The sequence below is a fragment of the Symphalangus syndactylus genome, chromosome 14, assembly GCF_028878055.3.
Source record: "Symphalangus syndactylus isolate Jambi chromosome 14, NHGRI_mSymSyn1-v2.1_pri, whole genome shotgun sequence".
Classification (NCBI taxonomy): Eukaryota; Metazoa; Chordata; class Mammalia; order Primates; family Hylobatidae; genus Symphalangus; species Symphalangus syndactylus.
In genome coordinates this window covers 12,754,680-12,775,920 of record NC_072436.2, presented here as the reverse complement: position 1 = coordinate 12,775,920, position 21,241 = coordinate 12,754,680, and the positions used below count along the sequence as shown (strand labels likewise).

The 21,241-nt window shown below is 47.5% G+C and overlaps 2 protein-coding genes across 7 annotated transcripts in view; both read left to right on the top strand.

The window, feature by feature from the left end:
• The window catches only part of CYTH1 (cytohesin 1), a 116,863-nt gene that overhangs the window by 12,993 nt on the left and 82,629 nt on the right, over positions 1–21,241 (top strand). For 2 of the 3 annotated variants that reach the window (XM_055243043.2, XM_063617360.1), the window contains exon 2: positions 9,562–9,644. The exons of the other annotated variant lie outside the window; for it this stretch is intronic. In XM_055243043.2, the coding sequence (XP_055099018.1) occupies positions 9,584–9,644 (61 nt within the window). In that variant the 5' untranslated portion in view covers positions 9,562–9,583. The remainder of the gene's footprint in view (positions 1–9,561; positions 9,645–21,241) is intronic. 3 annotated transcript variants of the gene reach the window in all.
• Positions 10,253–15,981, top strand: LOC129462762 (succinate dehydrogenase [ubiquinone] cytochrome b small subunit, mitochondrial). Of its 4 annotated transcripts, XM_055243051.2 has the most exons (3): positions 10,254–10,593; positions 15,283–15,342; positions 15,893–15,981. In XM_055243051.2, the coding sequence occupies exons 1-3, from the start codon at positions 10,281–10,283 to the stop codon at positions 15,964–15,966; spliced, it is 447 nt and encodes a 148-aa protein (XP_055099026.1). In that variant the 5' UTR covers positions 10,254–10,280; the 3' UTR covers positions 15,967–15,981. The 4 variants fall into 4 exon arrangements, with proteins under 4 accessions (XP_055099029.1, XP_055099026.1, XP_055099025.1 ...); XM_055243054.2 differs by lacking the exons at positions 15,283–15,342; positions 15,893–15,981 and adding an exon at positions 10,595–11,579 and having other exon boundaries at positions 10,253–10,449; XM_055243053.2 differs by lacking the exons at positions 15,283–15,342; positions 15,893–15,981 and having other exon boundaries at positions 10,266–10,336; positions 10,442–11,579.

The window sequence follows — 21,241 nt, the reverse complement described above, 5'->3', positions numbered from 1 at the left end:
TGGCCAACATGGTGAAACCCCGTCTCTACAAAAATATAAAAATTAGCCAGGCGTGGTAGCGCATGCCTCTAGTCCTAGCTACTTGGGAGGCTGAGCCAGGAGAATCGCTTGAACCTGGGAAGTGGAGATTGCAGTGAGCCAAGGTCACGCCACTGCACTCCAGCCTGGGCGACCAAGTGAGGCTCCGTTTCTGAACAAAACAAAACAAACCACCTATTTTCTAGTAATATCACAGGTTTCTTTTTTTTTTGGAGATGGGAGTTTCGCTCTTGTTGCCCAGGCTGGAGTGCAGTGGCACGATTTCGGCCCACTGCATCCTCCACCTCCCAGGTTCAAGTGATTCTCCTGCCTCAGCCTCCCAAGTAGCTGGGATTACAGACACCTGCCACCACACCTGGCTAATTTTTGTATTTTTCTTTTTTTTTTTTGGAGACAAAGTCTTACTCTGTCATCAGGCTGGAGTGCAGTGGTGTGATCTCGGCTCACTGCAACCTCTGACTCCCTGGCTCAAGCGAGCCTCCTGCCTCAGCCTCCCGAGTAACTGGGATTACAGGTACGCGCCACCGTGCCCAGCTAAGTTTTGTATGTTTAGCACAGACAGGGTTTCACCATGTTGGCCAGGATGGCATCTATCTCCTGACCTCGTGATCCGCCCGTCTCGGCCTCCCAAAGTGCTAGGATTACAGGCATGAGCCACTATGCCTGGCCAATTTTTGTATTTTTAGTAGAGACGGAGTTTCACCATGTTGGCCAGGCCAGTTTTGAACTCCTAACCTCAGAGGATCCACCTGCCTCGGCCTCCCGAAGTGTCAGAATTACAGGTGTGAGCCACCGCATCCGGCTCACAGGTTTGTTTCTATGAGTAGTTTGTAATTGTTTATTCAATCAACAAGCATGAGTGATCATTTCATACCATGTAGTCCGTGTTGTCACCGATGCTTTGAGTCTAGAAGGAGGAGACAAACATGGCAGCAAGCTGTGAAGGAGCATGTCACAGTAGATGTGGCAGGTGTGTGCATGAAAAATGTGGGTAAACCAAGGAGAGCAGTGCCAGTTCCACCGGCGTTGGGATGGCACTGGATTGGCCAGGGGAGAGTTTGTAGAGGAGCTGGCCCTTGGGTTGGATTGTGAAAGATGAGTTAGTTCCAAGTAGGAGAACATTGCAAAGAAATATGTATCAAGCAAAGAGAATGAGAGGACAGGAGGTGTGAAGCAGTTTGGCCACTTGGAGCGACAAGTGGTTCTTTGTGCCTGGAGAGCAGGCTGTGAGCAGAGGGAGGAGGCCAGAGGCAGGGTTAGAAGAAATGGGGGACAGTTATGAGGGGCTTCAGTATGTGTTGTTACACAGGACTTACTCTCTGGGACATGGAGCTATGAGAGGGTTTAAACCAGGGGTATTTTATGCTGATTATTTTGCTTTTTTTTTTGAGACATAGTCTTGCTCTATTGCCCAGGCTGGAGTGCAGTAGCATGATCTCAGCTTACTGCAACTTCCGCCTCCTGGGTTCAAGTGATTCTCGTGCCTCAGCCTCCTGAGTAGCTGTGATTACAGGCATGTGCCACCACGCCTGGCTAATTTTTGTATTTTTAGTAGAGACTGGGTTTTGCCATGTTGGCTAGGCTGGTCTTGATCTCCTGGCCTCAAGTGATTTGCCAACCTCAGTCTCCCAAGGTGCTGGTGTGAGCCACTGCGCCCACTCTTTTTTTATTTTTATTTTTGCCAAGAGGGAGAAGGGAGGTTTCGCAGGTGGAGGAAAGGAGAGGGAGAAGCAGAGCATTCTATTGCATTTTAGAAAGATTCTTCTGACTCAGTGTGGCTCAGATTGGCAGTGGAGAGACCCTTAAGGAACTTCTGGAGATAGGTGAGCTAGGTGATGAGGGCTTGAATTCAGGCTGTGGGAGTAGGCGGTAGGAGAGTATAAATACAGGACCAGTGAAGGACATGAAACTGATGGATTTGGTTGCCAGTGTTTGGGAGGGACATAGCATTGAAAGGAGATAAAGGAGACAGAGCGACGAAGGTGAGTGCCAGGTTTCTGTCTTTGGATGACTGCTTGGAGTTTCCATACTGAGAATAGGACTTCGGTTTTGGACGTAATCTATGGAGTTTTCTGGTACTTGTACAGTGTCCACTTTGAGAGAGAGACCCATTTAATTTTTTTTTTTTATTTTTTTATTTTTTTTTTTATTTTTTTTTTTTTTGAGACGGAGTCTTGCTCTGTCACCCAGGCTGGAGTGCAGTGGCGCAATCTCGGCTCACTGCAAGCTCCGCCTCCCGGGTTCACGCCATTCTCCTGCCTCAGCCTCTCCGAGTAGCTGGGACTACAGGCGCCCGCCACCACGCCCGGCTAATTTTTTGTATTTTTTTTTTAGTAGAGACGGGGTTTCACCGTGGTCTCGATCTCCTGACCTTGTGATCCGCCCGCCTCGGCCTCCCAAAGTGCTGGGATTACAAGCGTGAGCCACCGCGCCCGGCCTGAGAGAGACCCATTTAAATAGTTGAATTTGAACCTGCAACTCCAGAGATGATCAACACATGAGTGGGAGTGGAACCTAGGGGTGAGTGATGCCGCGGGCTGATTGAGGAGTCCAAGGATGTCGTCTTGGAATACTACCACTGAAGGGCTGGATAGAGGGAGAGATCTGAAAGGGAAACTTTGAAGGCAAATGTATGTAACTCTTCAGGTGACCAGATGGTAAATGGAAAGAGAGAGAGGGCAGGAGCTGGAAGTTGATACAGAGTGGAGAGCTTTTTGTTTTTACCTGGGGGGTATTAAGACTTTTTTTTTTTTTTTTTTTTTTTTTTTGAGACGGAGTCTCGCTCTGTCACCCAGGCTGGAGTGCAGTGGCACGATCTCGGCTCACTGCAAGCTCCGCCTCCCAGGTTCACGCCATTCTCCTGCCTCAGCCTCTCCGAGTAGCTGGGACTACAGGCGCCTGCCACCACGCCCAGCTAATTTTTTTGTATTTTTTTTAGTAGAGATGGGGTTTCACCGTGGTCTCGATCTCCTGACCTCGTGATCCGCCCGCCTCGGCCTCCCAAAGTGCTGGGATTACAAGCATGAGCCACTGCGCCCGGCCTATTAAGACTATTTATAGACTCCTTTTTATACCTTTGGATGATGATTCCAAGCCAGTCTTGAATGAAAACATTCATAGGTGATGTGTTGTAAACCTCCAGGACAATCGGTCTCACATTTCATTTTGTCTGTTCTGGCTTCTGTATGCAGCAGCTGTAGACTATATGTGTTTTTGAAATGTATTTAACTTACTTTCTTTTGTGTTGTCTAATTCTCTGAAATATTATTTCCAACAACCCTAATGATTCAAATTAAGAGAACGTTTGACTCTTAGCTATATTCTGGCATTTTCAAGTGCTTCCTGCACATTTCTCCTTCGATACCCCATCGTTGTCAGAGATTCAGCACGTCCAAGGCTTGCTCCTGGCCCTTTCATTCTGGTGTTTCCTCTAGACCTCTCTAATTTTTAAACTTCTATCACCATTTACTTATCACTCCAATCATTCAGGCTTGAAAAAAACACTGCATTCTTTTCTCTTTCCTGCCATTTAAATTGTTTCCCATCCGACCATCCGTTTGTTCATCTGTTCATCCATTTGTTCATCTGTTCATGCGTTTGTTCATCTGTTCATGCGTTTGTTCATCTGTTCATCCGTTTGTTCATCTCTTCATCCGTTTGTTCATCTCTTCATCCGTTTGTTCATCTCTTCATCCGTTTGTTCATCTCTTCATCCGTTTGTTCATCTCTTCATCCGTTTGTTCATCTCTTCATCCGTTTGTTCCTCTGTTCATCCGTTTGTTCATCTCTTCATCCGTTTGTTCATCTCTTCATCCGTTTGTTCATCTCTTCATCCATTTGTTCAGACTTTTTAAATTCTTTGTGTCAGGGTATTTGCTTTATGCTCAGAGTGTGAAGAATTTTAAGATACAGGCCCTGCTTTCTAGAAGCGCACAGTGTAGGGTGGTTCACGTGGAAATTTGCTGTGGTGGAAATACCAACAAATGCTATGGGAGCCTGGGGACTTTTGGCTTTCACTGTGTTCTGAGTGAGGTGTACTTTAAAAAAAATTGTTTTAAAAAATTTAGACATGGGGTTTCAGTATGCAGACGAGGCTGGTCTTGAATTCCTGGCCTCAAGCAGTCTTCCCATCTCGGACTCCCAAAGTGTTGGTATTACAGGCGCGAGCCACCATGCCCGGCTGAGATGTACTTTTGAGCAAACCCAACAGGCAGTTACCTGTTGGGATGAAATGAGATGGGAACATGCCAGAGTAGGTGTCACTGCCCCAACTGTTCCCACACTAGCAGTTAACTGCTTGCCGCGCATGAAGTTCATTGCTGAACATTTTTCGTAAGTTCTCATTGAACCCTCACGGTTACCCTGTGGGTGGGAACAAATACTGTACTGATTTTATAGGTGATGAAATGGAGATGTAGAGAGATTCTAAAGGGACATAGCTGATGAGTGGTTGAGCTGGCACCACAAGCTGGATTTCTCAGGCTCCACGCAAAGGCCATGCTTTGAATGGGCTTTTTCTATACTGGCTGCTCATTCACACCCCCCTCTTCATTTTTATGTACTTGCGCTTTTACATACCTTATATGCTATTTATGTCTTTTCTTTGTTTTTTCTTTTTCTCAGATCTCTCAGAGATGAATTTATGTACTTTCTAAACTTTATTTCTCCTGGGAGTGGGATACAGAGTTTTATATCTTGATACAGTTTGGACAGAGTTTTGGTTAAACCTGTGTTGCTGGTTATTAAACACATTTATGTTAGCCGGGCGCGGTGGCTCACGCTTGTAATCCCAGCACTTTGGGAGGCCGAGGCGGGCGGATCACGAGGTCAGGAGATCGAGATCACGGTGAAACCCCGTCTCTACTAAAAATACAAAAAATTAGCCGGGCGTGGTGGCGGGCGCCTGTAGTCCCAGCTACTCAGAGAGGCTGAGGCAGGAGAATGGCGTGAACCCGGAAGGCGGAGCTTGCAGTGAGCAGAGATTGTGCCACTGCACTCCAGCCTGGGCGACAGAGCAAGACTCCGTCTCAAAAAAAAAAAAAAAAAAAAAAAAAAAAAAAAAATAAACACATTTATGTTGAAAGAGCCATTGTTAATCTTAGGTTTGAAATTTGAGGAGTTTGTAGGATAATGCAGTAAAGGCAGTATCTTTTTCCTTAATCCTCCGGGTAGCATTTAGTTTAGGGGCTGCTGTTTCCTCCCAGGGACTGTGGTAAACTGGGTTTGATGTTGTGGCAACAAGAATTACGCAGCCTGGCCTTTGATGATTCCCTGGAGCCAGAACATGTTTTGTGGTTGGGCCACTAGAATTTATGAGAAATCCAGGTAACCAGGTAAAGGTTAACGAATCTTACTGAGCTTGTCTCTCAGCCATTTTCAGGGGTCTTTTCATGGCTTCTCTTGGCCTTTTTGCACTTTATGACTAAATAAAAAGGCTGCTGAAAGGACTCATTTAACAGTGAGACAGGAGAACACTAGCAGAATAGCGTTTCTTCCAAGGAGTTACAGAGCATCTTCCAGAGTCTTCCTGCCCGAAGCCCTGACTTGGAAGCTTTGTCTCCTGCTAGAGGAGGGGCTGGCCATTTTTTTTTTTTTTTCTGTAGAGATGGGATCTCACTATGTTGCCCAGGCTGGTCTCAAACTCCTGGGCTCAGACGATCCTCCCACCTCCCACAGTGCTGGGATTACAGGTGTGAGCCACCGTGCACAGTCTAAGGCTGGTTTTTGACAGGGCTTCATTGGAACGTGAGTACTGTGGTAGGGTCACCAAGGATCTCAAGACCTTCTAGCTTTGCATGTTCAAAAATGGACTTTAAGACTTGGATTTGTGCCAATTTATTCATGCTATTGCAGGACTTTTAAAAAATCAAGTTGTGATCATTTGTCTGCTCTCAGGTCAGCTGTGGACTCTGGCTCTTGGGGAGCACATCCAGGGAGCCCTGGAAACACCATTGTCTTGTGCTGTGACACCTCTTGGTTTTTGTCTTCTGGGGGACCATCATTCTTCAGTCAGGACAGCAACCTGACAATAAAATAGAGTCAGATACAACTTTTGAGGGCTTGCCATGTGTCTTGCTTGGCACTGAAACCCTCTTGGACTCCTGAATAGCCCACTTCAGGCTTGTCTCCTCTACTCCACACTGACTTTTACTGATTTATTGAAGACGGAGACTTCTTCAACTTGTTCTCTAACTTTGACAAAGACTTCTGCAATTTCTCTGTGTCCAGACTGCAGTGACAAAGCATGGAGGAAATTAAATTCTAAAAAGATTTTTAGAATTATAATTGAAATATTTATTTTATGGGTTTATCACATCCTAAAATAATAGGGATTCCAACCAAGACTTTGGGGTCTACCTTTAGAAGGAGCCCCGTTTTCTGGGTGTGTTCCATGGTCCACTGAGGAAGGCTTCTCTTTGAGTCTACTGATGCCTCAGGGAGGGCCTCCCGATGATCCTGCTCCTGTTACTTGGGGCCCATCAGGGATACCCATGCCCCTCTGCTCATGCACTCAGCAAACCCCTTGCGGTGCTTGGTACACACTAGGCACGCCCCCCAACTCGGGCCTTTCTCCAGCTATTCACTGTACTAGGGATGCTTTTCATCCAAATAACTTCATGCTCAGTTCCCGCACTCCCTCAACAAGACTTCCCCCATTTGCTTAAGCAGCCAGTGCCCCCCTCCTCTCTGCTCGCCACCCCACCCTTACCCTGCTTGACTCCCCCATAATGCTCATCCCCCCTGCCACAGTGGGAACCTACTCATTATGTTTATTATACATGGTCAGTCTTCTCCAGCTGAAGTGGAAGCTCCACAAGGCAGGAATATTCATCCCTTTGTTACTCTCCCCTTTCCCACGTGCATGCCAAAAACAGGGCCTGGCACATTGTGGCTCTCAGAGCTTGTTAATTGAAATCCATGCTCCCCCCACTCCCTCTGCTTTTGATATAGAAACTAAGGTCACTGAAATTGCTCATGGAAACTTGTGAGTTGCAGTTAAAATAGATCTCTCTTACCTCATGCATGCATCTAATTTCATTCTTCCATTGTTTTGGGGTTTATTTATAAGCCTGGTTCTTGCTGAAACAGCTTATGTTGATAACCAGTTAGTAAGGTCCTCACTCTTGACTTGCTGGGAAGTTTATAGAGACATTTTTTATGCATTCAGAGATTTCAGTACAAATCTTGGAAAAGGGACATTTAGGCCAGGCGCAGTGGCTCACGCCTGTAATCCCAGCACTTTGGAAGGCCAAGGTGGGCGGATCATGAAGTCAAGAGATAGAGACCATCCTGGCAAAAATTAGCTGGGCGTGGTGGGGTGCGCCCGTAGTCCCAGCTACTCAGGAGGCTGAGGCAGGAGAATTGCTTGAACCCAGGAGGCGGAGGTTTCAGTGAGCCGAGATCGTGCCACTGCACTCCAGCCTGGCAACAGAGCAAGACTGTCTAAAAAAAAAGACATTTAGATGGAAATATTATTCTATGGTATTAGTTGTGAGCTTATAAAAAGAAGAAAATGATTATTCTATGTTTTGTTTTTTCTTTGAGACAGTGTCTCGCTCTGTCACCCAGGCTGGAGTGCAGTGGTGGGATCTTGACTCACTGCAACCTCTGCCTCCCGGGTTCAAGCGATTCTCCTGCCTCAGCCTCCCGAGTAGCTGGGACTACAGGCGCACACCACCGTGCCTGGCTAATTTTTTTATTTTTAGTAGAGACGGGGTTTGGCCATGTTGGCCAGGCTGGTCTCAAACTCCTGACCTCAAGTGATCTGCCCGTCTCAGCCACCCAAAGTGTTGGGATTACAGGCGTGAGCCACTGCGCCTGGCCTATTCTATGTTTGAAAGATGAGTGTAGCAAATAAATTCTTGAAGAGGGGGCTAGCATACTTTCCCCCTTATCCATGGTTTCACCTTCCATGGTTTCAATTATCTGCAGTTAGCTGTGGTTTGAAAATATGTGAGTATAGTACAAGAAAGTATTTTGAGAGACTACACTCACATAACTCTTATTACAGCATATTTTATAGAACAATTTATAATTAACAATTTATTATTGTTCTTTATTTATTATAATCTAATTGTTCCTTATTAATTATTAATCTCTACCTACTTTATAAATTTTATCATAGGTACATATGTACAAGAACAAACATGTTGTATATAGGGTTCACTACTATTTGTGGTCTCAGGCATCCATGGGGGGTCTTGGAAAGTATCCCCTGTGGATGAGGAGGGACTACTCTATAACCTACAGTAAGGTGATTTGTGGTGTGAGTCCACTTTGTTCTAGGAAGTATTAAGGTGTTTGACAAATGTGTGTATAAATGTGTGTATCTTGAGAGGGATTAAAAGTCTTTTTTTTTTGGCACGGCCTCTGCTCACTGTAACCTCCGCCTCCTAGGTTTAAGCGATTCTCCTGCCTCAGCCTCCCAAGTAGCTGGGATTACAGGCATATGCCACCACTCCTGGCTAACTTTGTATTTTTAGTAGAGATAGGGTTTCACCACGTTGGCCAGGCTGGTCTCGAACCCCTGACCTCAGGTGATCCACCTGCCTCTTCCTCCCAAAGTGCTGGGATTACAAGCGTGAGCCACCGTGCCTGGCCAAAAGTCTTTTTTTGAGATTAAAAACATCCAGAAAGCAGCCGGATGGACATTTCCATTGTATTAGTTTTCCTGTTGCTGCCATAACAAATTATCACAAATTTAGTGGCTTAAGACGATACACATTATTATCTTGTAGTTTGGAGGCCAGAAGTCTGGAATGGGTCTCACTGGGCTAAAATGTATTTCAGCAGGGTTGTGTTTCTTTCTGGAGGCTGTAGGGAAAGGTCTGCTTCCTTACCTTTCCAGCTTCTAGAGGCTGCCCACACTCCTTGGCTCTTAGCTCCTTCCTGCATCTTCAAAGCCTGCAGTGGCTGATTGAGTCTCACCCCTCATCACTCTGACACTGACTGTCCTGCCTCCCTCTTCCATTTGGAAGAATACGTGTGCTCACTTGGATAATCTAGGACAATCTCCCTCTTCTAAAGTTGGCTGATTAGGAGATTTAATTCCATCTGCAAACTTAATCCCCATTTGCCACGGAATTTAACATATTCACAGGTTTCAGTGGTTCCAGTGATTAGGACATGTATATCTTTGGGACCATTATCCTGCCGACTACATCTACCTTAGTGCCTTTGCTCATGGAATGTTTCTTGTGAGGATGGGCAGTTTAATCCTTCCTGCATATCATTTTCTTCTTATGGAAGTGTGCCTCATGGGTATTAAGTATTGCAGTACTTTGTAGACTTTGTCTGACTTTGTGAAGCGTTTCTAGTTTTAGAAGAGTGCTCCTAATTCAAAGGTAGGGGAAGGCATGTGCAAAAAAGCCGCCCCTTCCACTCTGTATTCTGCTGATCAGCAACACTGTCATCAAATTACCGGAACAGAGACTATCTTGAGTCAGAAGGTTATGTTGTTGCTCTCTGTTCTTAGGAATGTTTTTGTACTCTGAGAGTAAAGATAATTTTTCCTGTTGTCAGGTAATGGAAATGTCCCTGAACAATGGACCTTGATAGGAAAAAGAAGTTTATTATTCTAGAAGATGTTGGCACAACATTATTTGGTAATTATTTTTCCAGAAATCTGCTGTTTTCCCCCATGTCACATGATGGACACCTCATTGTATGGAGGAAGCAGGCCAGATGCTGTTACTCTTTCACACGTTTATGTTAAAGGCTCATTTGGTTTAATTTCCACTCAGAATAGATGTTAAGGATACAAAACCAAATGTCTAGCTGACTACTACTGTTCTTTCCCTTTCCTGCTCTTGCTTTAGACTCCTGTTTTCTCAAACATATAAATGTGTATGTATAGCATTCTAATAAGAGGAATTTAAGCCTTAAAAAGTTTTTTAAAATAACACTTTTTTTTTTTTTTTTTTGAGACAGAGTCTCACTCTGTCCCCCAGGCTGGAGTGCAGTGGCGTGATCTCGGCTCACTGCAAGCTCTGCTTCCTGGGTTCACGCCATTCTCCTGCCTCAGCCTCCCGAGTAGCTGGGACTACAGGCGCCCGCCACCACACCCGGCTAATTTTCTGTATTTTTAGTAGAGATGGGGTTTCATTGTATTAGCCAGGATGGTCTCGATCTCCTGACCTCGTGATCCACCTGCCTCGGCCACCCAAAGTGCTGGGATTACAGGCGTGAGCTACTGTGCCCGGCCAAAATAACACATTTTAATAGTAGAAATTAGGAACGAGATGGCGGTTCTCTGGAGGCTGAGTGCCGTTTGCGGTGCCCAAGGAGGCCGAGCTCTGTTGCTGCGAACCCCAGTGGTCAGACCTGCACATGTCTCAGCATTTCTTCAGGACCGACCTATCCCAGAATGGTGTGGAGTGCAGCACATACACTTGTCACCGAGCCACCATTCTGGCACCAAGGCTGCATCTCTCCACTGGACTAGCGAGAGGGTTGTCAGTGTTTTGCTCCTGGGTCTGCTTCCGGCTGCTTATTTGAATCCTTGCTCTGCGATGGACTATTCCCTGGCTGCAACCCTCACTCTTCATGGTCACTGGGGCCTTGGACAAGTTGTTACTGACTATGTTCATGGGGATGCCTCGCAGAAAGCTGCCAAGGCAGGGCTTTTGGCACTTTCAGCTTTAACCTTTGCTGGGCTTTGCTATTTCAACTATCATGATGTAGGCATCTGCAAAGCTGTTGCCATGCTGTGGAAGCTCTGAGCTTTTTGACTTCATACTTTGAAGAATTGATGTATGCCTCTTTACCTCTGCTTTGTCATGCCATTAAGCTCACAATAAGGAAGAAATAACAGATAAGTCCATTGGTGGACAGCCTTCTTCTCTTAATCACAAGATTATTTTCAGAATTTAATCTTTGAGGAAAAGGTTTGAGAGGAATTATATCTAAGTTGTGAGACTGAGTTCTGTATTCTAGTGAGTTAATGGGGTTGCCTCCCAGCTTCTTATAAGACTCACAGTATAACTAAACATGATATATGAGCTTTTGCCTTTTAATTTATCAATCTCTTAAAGAGAATCCAGCTTTATTACGATTAGTATATGATCAAACTTCCATATTTGCTTTGGGAATAATGGACAAAGGGAAATACTCTTAATTCATGAATAAAAACTTTGCAGAAAATTAGACAGTGTTTAATTTTCGAAAACTTCCCTCTCTAGTCAGTAGATACCACCTACTGATGGTTACATATACTAGGGAAATTTTAAAATTAGGAAATGCTGATATCTCATAAATTTCTAAATCCTAGGAAGAAACGCTTAGAGTGCTTCTGAATATAGAGAAGTTCCATTTAAGGGCAAGTTTCCCCTTGTAGACGTATCAGAATATTACCAATTGTAAACTGAGATTTAATTCTCAAATGTGTTCTACTTGTTCTAAAACAATCTGTCCACAAATATAAAACTATAAGTAATAAATTGTTATTTTCGCACAATGGGAATCTCTAATGTGAAAATGTATTCTATGAAAGTAATTTTTTAAAATAAAATGTTATATAATAAAAAAAAAAATAGTAGAAATTAGTGGATGGAGAAAAGCATATGGTTAAAATCTTTTTTTTGAGACGGGGTCCCACTTTGTCCCCCAGGCTGGAGTGCAATGGCATGATCATGGCTCACTGCAGCCTCAACCTCCTGGGCTTAAATGAGCTTCTTGATCCTTTCTCGTTTCTGAACAGCTGGGACTGTTAGGGGTGTGACAGATACCTGAATTACTGCCCAGTCTGCAGCAACCTCAGTTCTTGCCTCCTCAGAAGAAAGCATTCGACTGAGGGGCAGAAGGCAGAAAAAGAGACCTAGGCAAGTTTTAGCGCAGTAGTAGAAGTTTATTAAAAAGCTTTAGAGCAGGAAAGAAAGGAAAGTACACTTGGAAGAGACCAAGTGGGCAACTTAAAGGACATACGCCCCATTCAACATTGATCCTAGGATTTTATGTGCTGGCCGTGGCCGGCGCCTTGAGCCCGTTTGCCTTCAGTCTTTTCTTTTTTTTTTTTTTTTTTTTTTTTTATTAATTTTTTGTGCATACAAAAACAATAAACATTTTCTAAAAATACATACAAACAAAAAGATGCGTATCAAACATATTAGGAAGGTTGCACATGGGAAGTCGGGGAATAGAAATGGGGGTGGGAGTTAAAATAAATGAGAGAGGGACTTTATATGGATCAGTCATAATAACTCAATCCTCTATTTGACAAAGAAGAGGGAGAAGGAAGAGGAAGAAAAAGAAAGTGGGATAAAGGATCAGAAAGGGAAGAAAATAGAAAAAATTAGAGTATGGCTCCAGGATAGACCTGTTTTGTTGTCATTGAGTTGGTTGGTTGGTTTGTCTGTTGTATTCTTCATGTTTCGCCAAGTTGGCCAGACTGGTCTCGAACTCCTAGCCCAAAGTGATCAACCCGCCTCGCCCCCCAGAGTGCCGGGACCACAGGCGTGAGCCACCACGTCCAGCCCCGACATTGCTTCTGGCCTCCGTGGTAGACCTCCCAGACGGAGCGGCCAGGCAGAGGAGCTCCTCACTTCTACCCAGACACAGGGCGGCCGGGCAGAGGAGCTCCTCACTTCCCAGACGGGGCGGCCAGGTAGAGACGCTCCTCACTTCTTCCCAGACGATAGGTGGCCGGGCAGAGGCACTCCTCACTTCCCAGACGATGGGCGGCCGGGCAGAGGCGCTCCTCACCTCCCAGACGATGGGTGGCCGGGCAGAGGCGCTCCTCACCTCCCAGACGATGGGTGGCCGGGCAGAGGCGCTCCTCACCTCCCAGACGGGGCGGCCGGGCAGAGGCGCTCCTCACTTCTTCCCGGACGGGGCGGCCGGGCAGAGGCGCTCCTCACTTCTTCCAGGACGGGGCGGCCGGGCAGAGGCGCTCCTCACCTCCCAGACGATGGGTGGCCGGGCAGAGGCGCTCCTCACCTCCCAGACGGGGCGGCCGGGCAGAGGCGCTCCTCACTTCTTCCCGGACGGGGCGGCCGGGCAGAGGCGCTCCTCACTTCTTCCAGGACGGGGCGGCCGGGCAGAGGCGCTCCTCACTTCCCAGATGGGGCAGCCGGGCAGAGGCGCTCCTCACTTTCCAGACGATGGGTGGCCGGGCAGAGGCGCTCCTCACCTCCCAGACGATGGGTGGCCGGGCAGAGGCGCTCCTCACCTCCCAGACGATGGGTGGCCGGGCAGAGGCGCTCCTCACCTCCCAGACGGGGCGGCCGGGCAGAGGCGCTCCTCACTTCTTCCCGGACGGGGCGGCCGGGCAGAGGCGCTCCTCACTTCTTCCAGGACGGGGCGGCCGGGCAGAGGCGCTCCTCACTTCTTCCCGGACGGGGCGGCCGGGCAGAGGCGCTCCTCACTTCTTCCCGGACGGGGCGGCCGGGCAGAGGCGCTCCTCACTTCTTCCTGGACGGGGCGGCCGGGCAGAGGCGCTCCTCACTTCCCAGACGGTGGGTGGCCGGGCAGAGGCGCTCCTCACTTCCCAGACGATGGGTGGCCGGGCAGAGGCGCTCCTCACTTCCCAGACGGGGTGGCCGGGCAGAGGCGCTCCTCACTTCCCAGACGATGGGTGGCCGGGCAGAGGCGCTCCTCACTTCTTCCCGGATGGGCTGGCCGGGCAGAGGCGTTCCTCACTTCTTCCCGGACGGGGCGCCCGGGCAGAGGCGCTCCTCATTTCTTCCCGGACGGGGCGGCCTGGCAGAGGCGCTCCTCACTTCCCAGACGGGGCGGCCGGGCAGAGGCGCTCCTCACTTCTTCCCGGATGGGGCGGCCGGGCAGAGGCGCTCCTCACTTCCTCCCGGACGGGGCGGCCGGGCAGAGGCGCTCCTCACTTCCTCCCGGACGGGGCGGCCGGGCAGAGGCGCTCCTCACTTCCCAGACGATGGGTGGCCGGGCAGAGGCGCTCCTCATTTCCCAGACGGGGTGGCCGGGCAGAGGCGCTCCTCACTTCCAGACGATGGGTGGCCGGGCAGAGGCGCTCCTCACTTCCCAGACGGTGGGTGGCCGGGCAGAGGCGCTCCTCACTTCCCAGACGGTGGGTGGCCGGGCAGAGGCGCTCCTCACTTCCCAGACGGTGGGTGGCCGGGCAGAGGCGCTCCTCACTTCCCAGACGGTGGGTGGCCGGGCAGAGGCGCTCCTCACTTCCCAGACGGTGGGTGGCCGGGCAGAGGCGCTCCTCACTTCCCAGACGGTGGGTGGCCGGGCAGAGGCGCTCCTCACTTCCCAGACGGTGGGTGGCCGGGCAGAGGCGCTCCTCACTTCCCAGACGGGGCGGCCGGGCAGAGGCGCTCCTCACTTCCCAGACGGGGCGGCCGGGCAGAGGCGCACCTCACTTCCCAGACGATGGGTGGCCGGGCAGAGGCGCTCCTCACTTCTTCCCGGATGGGGCGGCCGGGCAGAGGCGCTCCTCACTTCTTCCCGGATGGGGCGCCCGGGCAGAGGCGCTCCTCATTTCTTCCCAGATGGGGCGGCCGGGCAGAGGCGCTCCTCATTTCTTCCCAGATGGGGCGGCCGGGCAGAGGCGCTCCTCACTTCCCAGACGGGGCGGCCGGGCAGAGGCGCTCCTCACTTCTTCCCGGACGGGGCGGCCGGCCTTCAGTCTTTTCTAAGGGTGGGCTGCCCACAAGCGCGGTGCCTGAGACTGTCTTCCCTTTCCGGTGGAACGCCCCCAGAAGGTCATACTCCATCATTTTGTCTCTTAATGTGCATGCTTGAGCTCACTCATCCAATTCCTGAGATTTTATTGGAAGCTGATTACCAATTTCAAGTGTTAGTATCTATTTGGGAAATTGCCTCTCCCTGGCGCCAACTGTCAATTATCACTTTAGTGTAACAACTGTGGACCATCAGGGAATTACCTGTCCTTGGTGCTGGCTGCCAATTAAAATAATTTATTTATTATTTATTTATTTATTTATGAGACAGAGTTTTGCTCTTGTTGCCCAGGCTGGAGTGCAGTGGCGCCATCTTGGCTCACTGCAAACTCTGCTTCCCAGGTTCAAGCGATTCTCCTCCCTCAGCCTCCCGAGTAGCTGGGATTACAGGCATGTGGTACCACGCCCGGCTAATTTTTGTATTTTTAGTAGAAACGTGGTTTTACCATGTTGGTCGGGCTGGTCTCAAACTCCTGACCTCAAGTGATCCACCCCCCTCGGCTTCCCAAAGTGTTGGGATTACAGGCGTGAGGCACCGCTCCAGGCTTTATTTTTTATTTTTTGAGACAGGGTCTGGGTCTGTTGCCCAGGCTGGAGTGCAGTGGCACAATCTTGGCTCGCTGCAACCTCTGCCCCCGAGGCTCAAGCCGTCTTCCCACCTCAGCCTCGTGAGTAGCTGGGAGTACAGGTGTGCATCACCATGCCTGGCTAATTTTTGTATTTTTTGTAGAGATGGCGTTTTGCCATGTTGCCCAGACTTGTGAGCTTAAGTGATCTGCCCGCCTCATTCTCCCAAAGTGCTGGGATTACAGGCATGAGCCACCATGCCCTGCCAATTATCATGTTTAGAGAGGCAGCTTGATAACCACTGAACTATCACTTGATGATCGCCAACATTCATGCTGGGGGTGGGGGTACGGGGAGCCCTCTCCTGACCCGCTCGTGCCTGTACAGGACTACCTGTAACAGGACCACACGTGTATGCCATCGTGCCCGACTAGTTTTTTCATTTTTTGCACAGATAGAGTCTTGCTGTGTTGCTCAGGCTGATCTAAAACCCCTGGCCTCTAACAGTCCTCCCACCTTGGCCTCCCACAGTGGCTCCCACAGGCACCAGCCACTAAGACCAGCCTCTTTTGATTTTTTTTTTTTTTTTTTTTGAGACAGAGTCTTGCTCTGTCGCCCAGGCTGGAGTGCAGTGGCACGATCTCAGCTCATTGCAAGCTCCGCCTCCCGGGTTCACACCATTCTCCTGCCTCAGCCTCCCGAGTAGCTGGGACTACAGGCGCATGCCGCCACGCCCAGCTAATTTTTTGTATTTTTAGTAGAGACTGGGTTTCACTGTGTTAGCCAGGCTGGTCTGGATCTCCTGACCTCGTGATCCGCCCTCCTCAGCCTCCCAAAGTGCTGGGAGGATTACAGGTGTGAGCCACTGCGCCTAGCCCCTGCGTCTTGATTTTTAAAGAGGTTTTAATAAGCTTTGAGTAGTGTGAGTGCTTTTAGTTCCCTAGATTATCACATTCCTAAGGTCAATTGATTTTAACACAAAAATAGGTTACATATCACCCCATTCCAGCCTAGAGCAGAAGGACTAGAAAAAAACAGTTCCTGTGAGAATTAGTTCCCCTGGAGATCTGAAACTTGGAGAAAACAAGAACCTCTTGAGTTGGGACTCAAAAGGTGGGGAACTGCTGATGTGTACCAGAATGTGTGCACAAGGGTGTTTATTGTAGCATTGCTATGTGACTGAAAACTTGGAAATCGCGAGGCTGGGCGCAGTGGCTCACACCTGTAATCCCAGCACTTTGGGAGGCCGAGGCGGGTGGATCAGAAGGTCGGGAGTTTGAGACCAGCCTGACCAACGTGTTGAAACTCTGTCTCTACAAAAAATACAAAAATTAGCCGGGTGTGGTGGTGTATGCCTGTAGTCCCAGCTACTCAGGAGGCTGAGGCAGGAGAATCATTTGAACCCGGGAGGCGGGTATCCCATTTATCAAGAAAATATATACAGACTGTCTCTGACTTATGGTTGACTTCACGATGGGTTTATTGGGAAGCAACCCCATTGTAAGTTGAGGAGCATCTGGGATATATTTTGATTTTGAAAAGTGATGTCATCAGACTTACTTGATAGCTGTAACTTTTAGAAAGATAAGTATATGATGCTTTTTGTATAAAATTACTTTTCACTTCTATTTAAAAGTCTTAAGGTCACATAGCAATGCTACAATGGGATTTTTGATTTTCTTGTGTTTAGAAAAGAGGGTTTTAAGATAGTAGAATGTTGTTGCTTTCTTTTAAACTATATATATATATATATATACCCTAGCTATTTGGATAGAGGCCAGAATTAAAACATCAGTAGTCGAAAGAGGAAATTCAGTGTTTCTTGAGTTTTTAGCTTTATACATCTAAATTTGTAAAATTCAACCATGTATTTTCCGTTCCACATGGGCACCTTTTGCAATTGTGGTAGTTAGATGTCCTAGGCAGATGAACATGCAAAAGTGGTTTGTTTAGCCTACCCTTTTAAAGTTAGTAATCTAGTAAATTTGGGTTAGAATGGTGGTTCCCATACTTGACTAACCTGCAGAATCCATGGAGGAATCTTTCAAAAAAGCCATTTATTCTGGGTCCTTACTCTAGCCATACCAAATGTACCAGGATCCCCAAGGTCAGATCCAGGAATGAGTGAATGAATGAATACATACATACATGCACACGCTTGTACACACATGCACACAAATATACTTTTAATACCCCTAAATTTGGGGACCCCAGGTGTGGAAACCCACGCTTCGGAACCTCAAACTGTTCTCTTCAAGGTCATATCACACAGGCAGGCTCTGGTTTGAGTTGGCCCGGCCAGACGTGGTTCCCTTCATTTCCTGTGTTGAGTGTATAAAATGATTTCACAAGAATTTGTGCGTCCATGATTGTAGGAAGGGATGGCTGAGTGTTTAATGCATTTCCTCAGCTGTAACTATCTAATTTATGTGGTTTTGCTTTAAGCCATTCAGTATTCCGCTTGGAGGGTTTTGAACTTACAGAGGTTTTTAAGAAGAGGCTCAACAGATGAAAGAAGTAAAAATAACCAACCTTGGATTTTTTTTTTTTTTTACTCCTTTATTGTAGCTACCAAGTATATAGCTACCTACCCACTTTAGCTTCCCCACGTGTCTTTGTGTGGTTTTCTGTTTTGTTCCTTTTAAGAGATACCTTTTCTTTATGTTGCAGCTGTTGCTAGGCAGCCACTGGCCAGGTGCCAGTTTTAGAGCACTGATCTGTACAACAGTGAGGAAGTGACCTAAAAAGATCCCTTTGCCTATCCCTGTTGGATGAAAGAGGGGCTTGGCACTGGGACGTAGACTGCTAGGCGCACGAGACCTACGAAGAACTGAGGCTGCATCCACTTACCCAAAGTGTCTTTGGAGAGTACCTTTTAGTCCTTCCTCAGGGGCAGTTGGCATATAGTCTGAAAGTGAAGCCACCTCAGGCAGTGGGCTTCGATTGGCTATAATTGTGCCCTTCTTACTTTAGCACTTTGGCAAACATTGAAAAAATTATTATTACGGAAATTTTCTTTCTGTTTTGAGACAGGATCTCACTCTGTTGACCAGGCTGGAGTGCAGTGGTGTTGTCATAGCCCACTGCAACCTCGATCTCCTGTGTTTAAGCAATCCTCCCACCTCAGCCTTCTGAGTAGCTAGGGCCACAAGCACATGCCATAACTCCATGGATGCCGAAAGTAGATAACGAGACCTACTGGATCAGAATGAGACAGATTAGTACACATTGCACAGCAAATAGCAGGAACATCAGCATGAGAGTGCTGGTGCCCCTGACCTCAAGTCTCGTGGGGTGACGTGATGGGCCCAGATGATGTCCATGCGTGAATTAGGTTTGTCTACAACTGAGGAACCAAGGACCACCAAGGGCTTAGCACTTTCCTTTCTTTTTTTCTTTCTTCTTTGTTTTTTGAGACGGAGTTTCGAGTTTTACTCTTGTTGCCCAGGCTGGAATACAATGGTGCAATCTCTGCCCACTGCAACCTCCGCCTCCCAGGTTCAAGCAATTCTCTTGCCTCAGCTTAGCGAGTAGCTGGGATTACAGGCATGCACCACCACGCCCGGCTAATTTTTTATTTTTAGTAGAGACGGGGGTTTCTCCATGTTTGTCAGGCTGGTCTCGAACTCCTGACCTCGGGTGATCCACCTGCCTCGGCCTCCCAAAGTGCTGGGATTACAGGCGTGAGCCACCACGCCTGGCCTGGGCTTAGCACTTTTTATAGCAAGTGGTAGACAGGCCAGGCCTCTTCTCCTCGGTGGGGGCATGTCATGCTACAGTCTCCTTGACCAATTTCATGTCGCCAGCTACAAGAAGACAGACCTTGCAGTTTGGCACTCAGCAAGGACATGCAGGGATTCTTGGGGCCTCGGCCAAAGGCAGCATGATATAGATGGACCATAGTTTAATTAATCATCCTGTCTTGTTATTTAGAAGTTTCCACTTTGTTCCTGTAGGAAAGAATCCTGTAACATTCTTGTGGATAAAGTTTTGCTCACATTTCCAGTGATTTTCTTAGGCTAGATTCCTGTAAGTGGACTTAGTGGGTTAGGGAGTTTAACTTTGTAGTCTCTGGGTTTTCAGAAAGTGTCAATCAGTTTACACCTCACACTAGTATATGATGATGCTTGTTAATTTATCCTTCCCAACATTGAATTCGTATTTTTTTAAACTTTTTTTTGAATTTTAACTTTTTTTTTTTTTTTTTTGAGGCAGAGTCTTGCTCTGTCACCCATGCTGGAGTGCAGTGGTGCGATCTTGGCTCACTGCAACCTCCACCTCCCTGGTTCAAGCAATTCCCCTGCCTCAGCCTCCCAAGTAGCCATGCCTGGCTAATTTTTTTGTATTTTTAGTAGAGAAGGGGTTTCACCATGTTGGCCAGACTGGTCTCAAACTCCTGACCTCAGGCAGTCTGCCCGCCTCAGCCTCCCAAAGTGCTGAGATTCAGGCGTGAGCTACTGCGCCTGGCTGAATATTTTTTTAATCATTTGGGTTGTTGATATAATTAAAATTTTTTCCTGCTTCCTCTCAGCATTGGCAAGATGAACTTTGTTCTAAGAACCTTAGCTAGTGTTTACGTGTATTAGAATGGGGAAATTATAGCAGCTTCTTTCCCAGGTTGTTTTTTATTCATCTATTCAACAGATATTTATTGAACACCTATTATGAGCCGGGCATTCTATGGGCCTTGCAATTTAGACATGAATAGAGTTCTCACGTACCTTACATTCTAATTAGAAGGAGGACTTTGACTTCTAACCAAGACCTGTTTAATTCATAGGAGGGTTTCTTTTCTTTTTTTTTAAACTGCACTCACTGTCATCCCCCCAAAGGATGAAGGTCTCAAGTTATGGTGAAAATTCAAACCTTGTCCGGGCATGGTGGCTCACGCCTGTCATCCCAGCACTTTGGGAGGCCAAGGCAGGTGGATCACGAGGTCAGGAGATCGAAACCATCCTGGCTAACACAGTGAAACCTTGTCTCTACTAAAAGTACGAAAAAATTAGCCGGGCGTGGTGGCGGGCGTCTGTAGTCCCATCTACTCAGGAGGCTGAGGCAGGAGAATGGCGTGAACCCAGGAAGCCTGGGCGACAGAGCAAGACTCCATCTCAAAAAGAAAGAAAAAGAATTCAAACCTTGAAATTCCACCTTGTGAATAATCTTAGTCTAATTTTTGCCGTGTTTGTTGGAATATAGGCCAGTCGTTGAACTTTGTGTTCCTAACCTCTCAGCATCCTTGTGTCTCCTGGTGATTGTGAAGGCTTTTTTTTTTTTTCATGAGATCTTGCTCTGTCACTGAGGCTGGAGTGCAGTGGCATGATCATAGCTCACTGCAGCCTTGACTTCCTGGGCTCAAGTGATCTTCTCACCCCAGTGGTATTTTCTAATAGACATCTGTGTCACCAAAATATGTTAAAGACTTTTGAAGATGAGTCCACTCAAATAATGATTTAGTTCCGAATAGACAGATTTTTAAATCCTTTTTTGTTTTTTAGATGGAGTCTCACTGTGTCACTCAATTCTCTGAAGGACTTCAAATAACCTCAGTAGCAAACTAGGGGTACTAACTGACATTTTCAGCACCTTTAATTGGTGATGATGAGCACATTAATTTCCATTTATCTATTTGCTGCAGACTTTTCAGGTTCCTTCTCCTTGTTTTAAAAAAATTATTGAGGTATAATTTACATGGAAAAAATGGTATCCATTTAAAGTGTACAGTTTGGCCAGGCGTGGTGGCTCATGCCTGTAATCCCAGCACTTCGAGAGGCCGAGGCGAGTGGATCACTTGAGATCAGGTGTTCAAGACCAGCCTGGCCAACATGGTGAAACCCTGTCTCTACTAAAAATACAAAAATTAGCTGGGCGTGGTGGTGGGCGCCTGTAATCCCAGCTACTAGGGTGGCCGTGGCACAAGAATCGCTTGAACCCAGGGTGCGGCGGTTGCAGTGAGCTGAGATCATGCCACTGCACTCCAGCCT

What these genes read in the sequence shown, in the direction of transcription:
- LOC129462762 (XM_055243050.2), top strand. Translation starts at nt 10,281, where the DNA reads ATGGCGGTTCTCTGGAGGCTGAGTGCCGTTTGCGGTGCCCAAGGAGGC.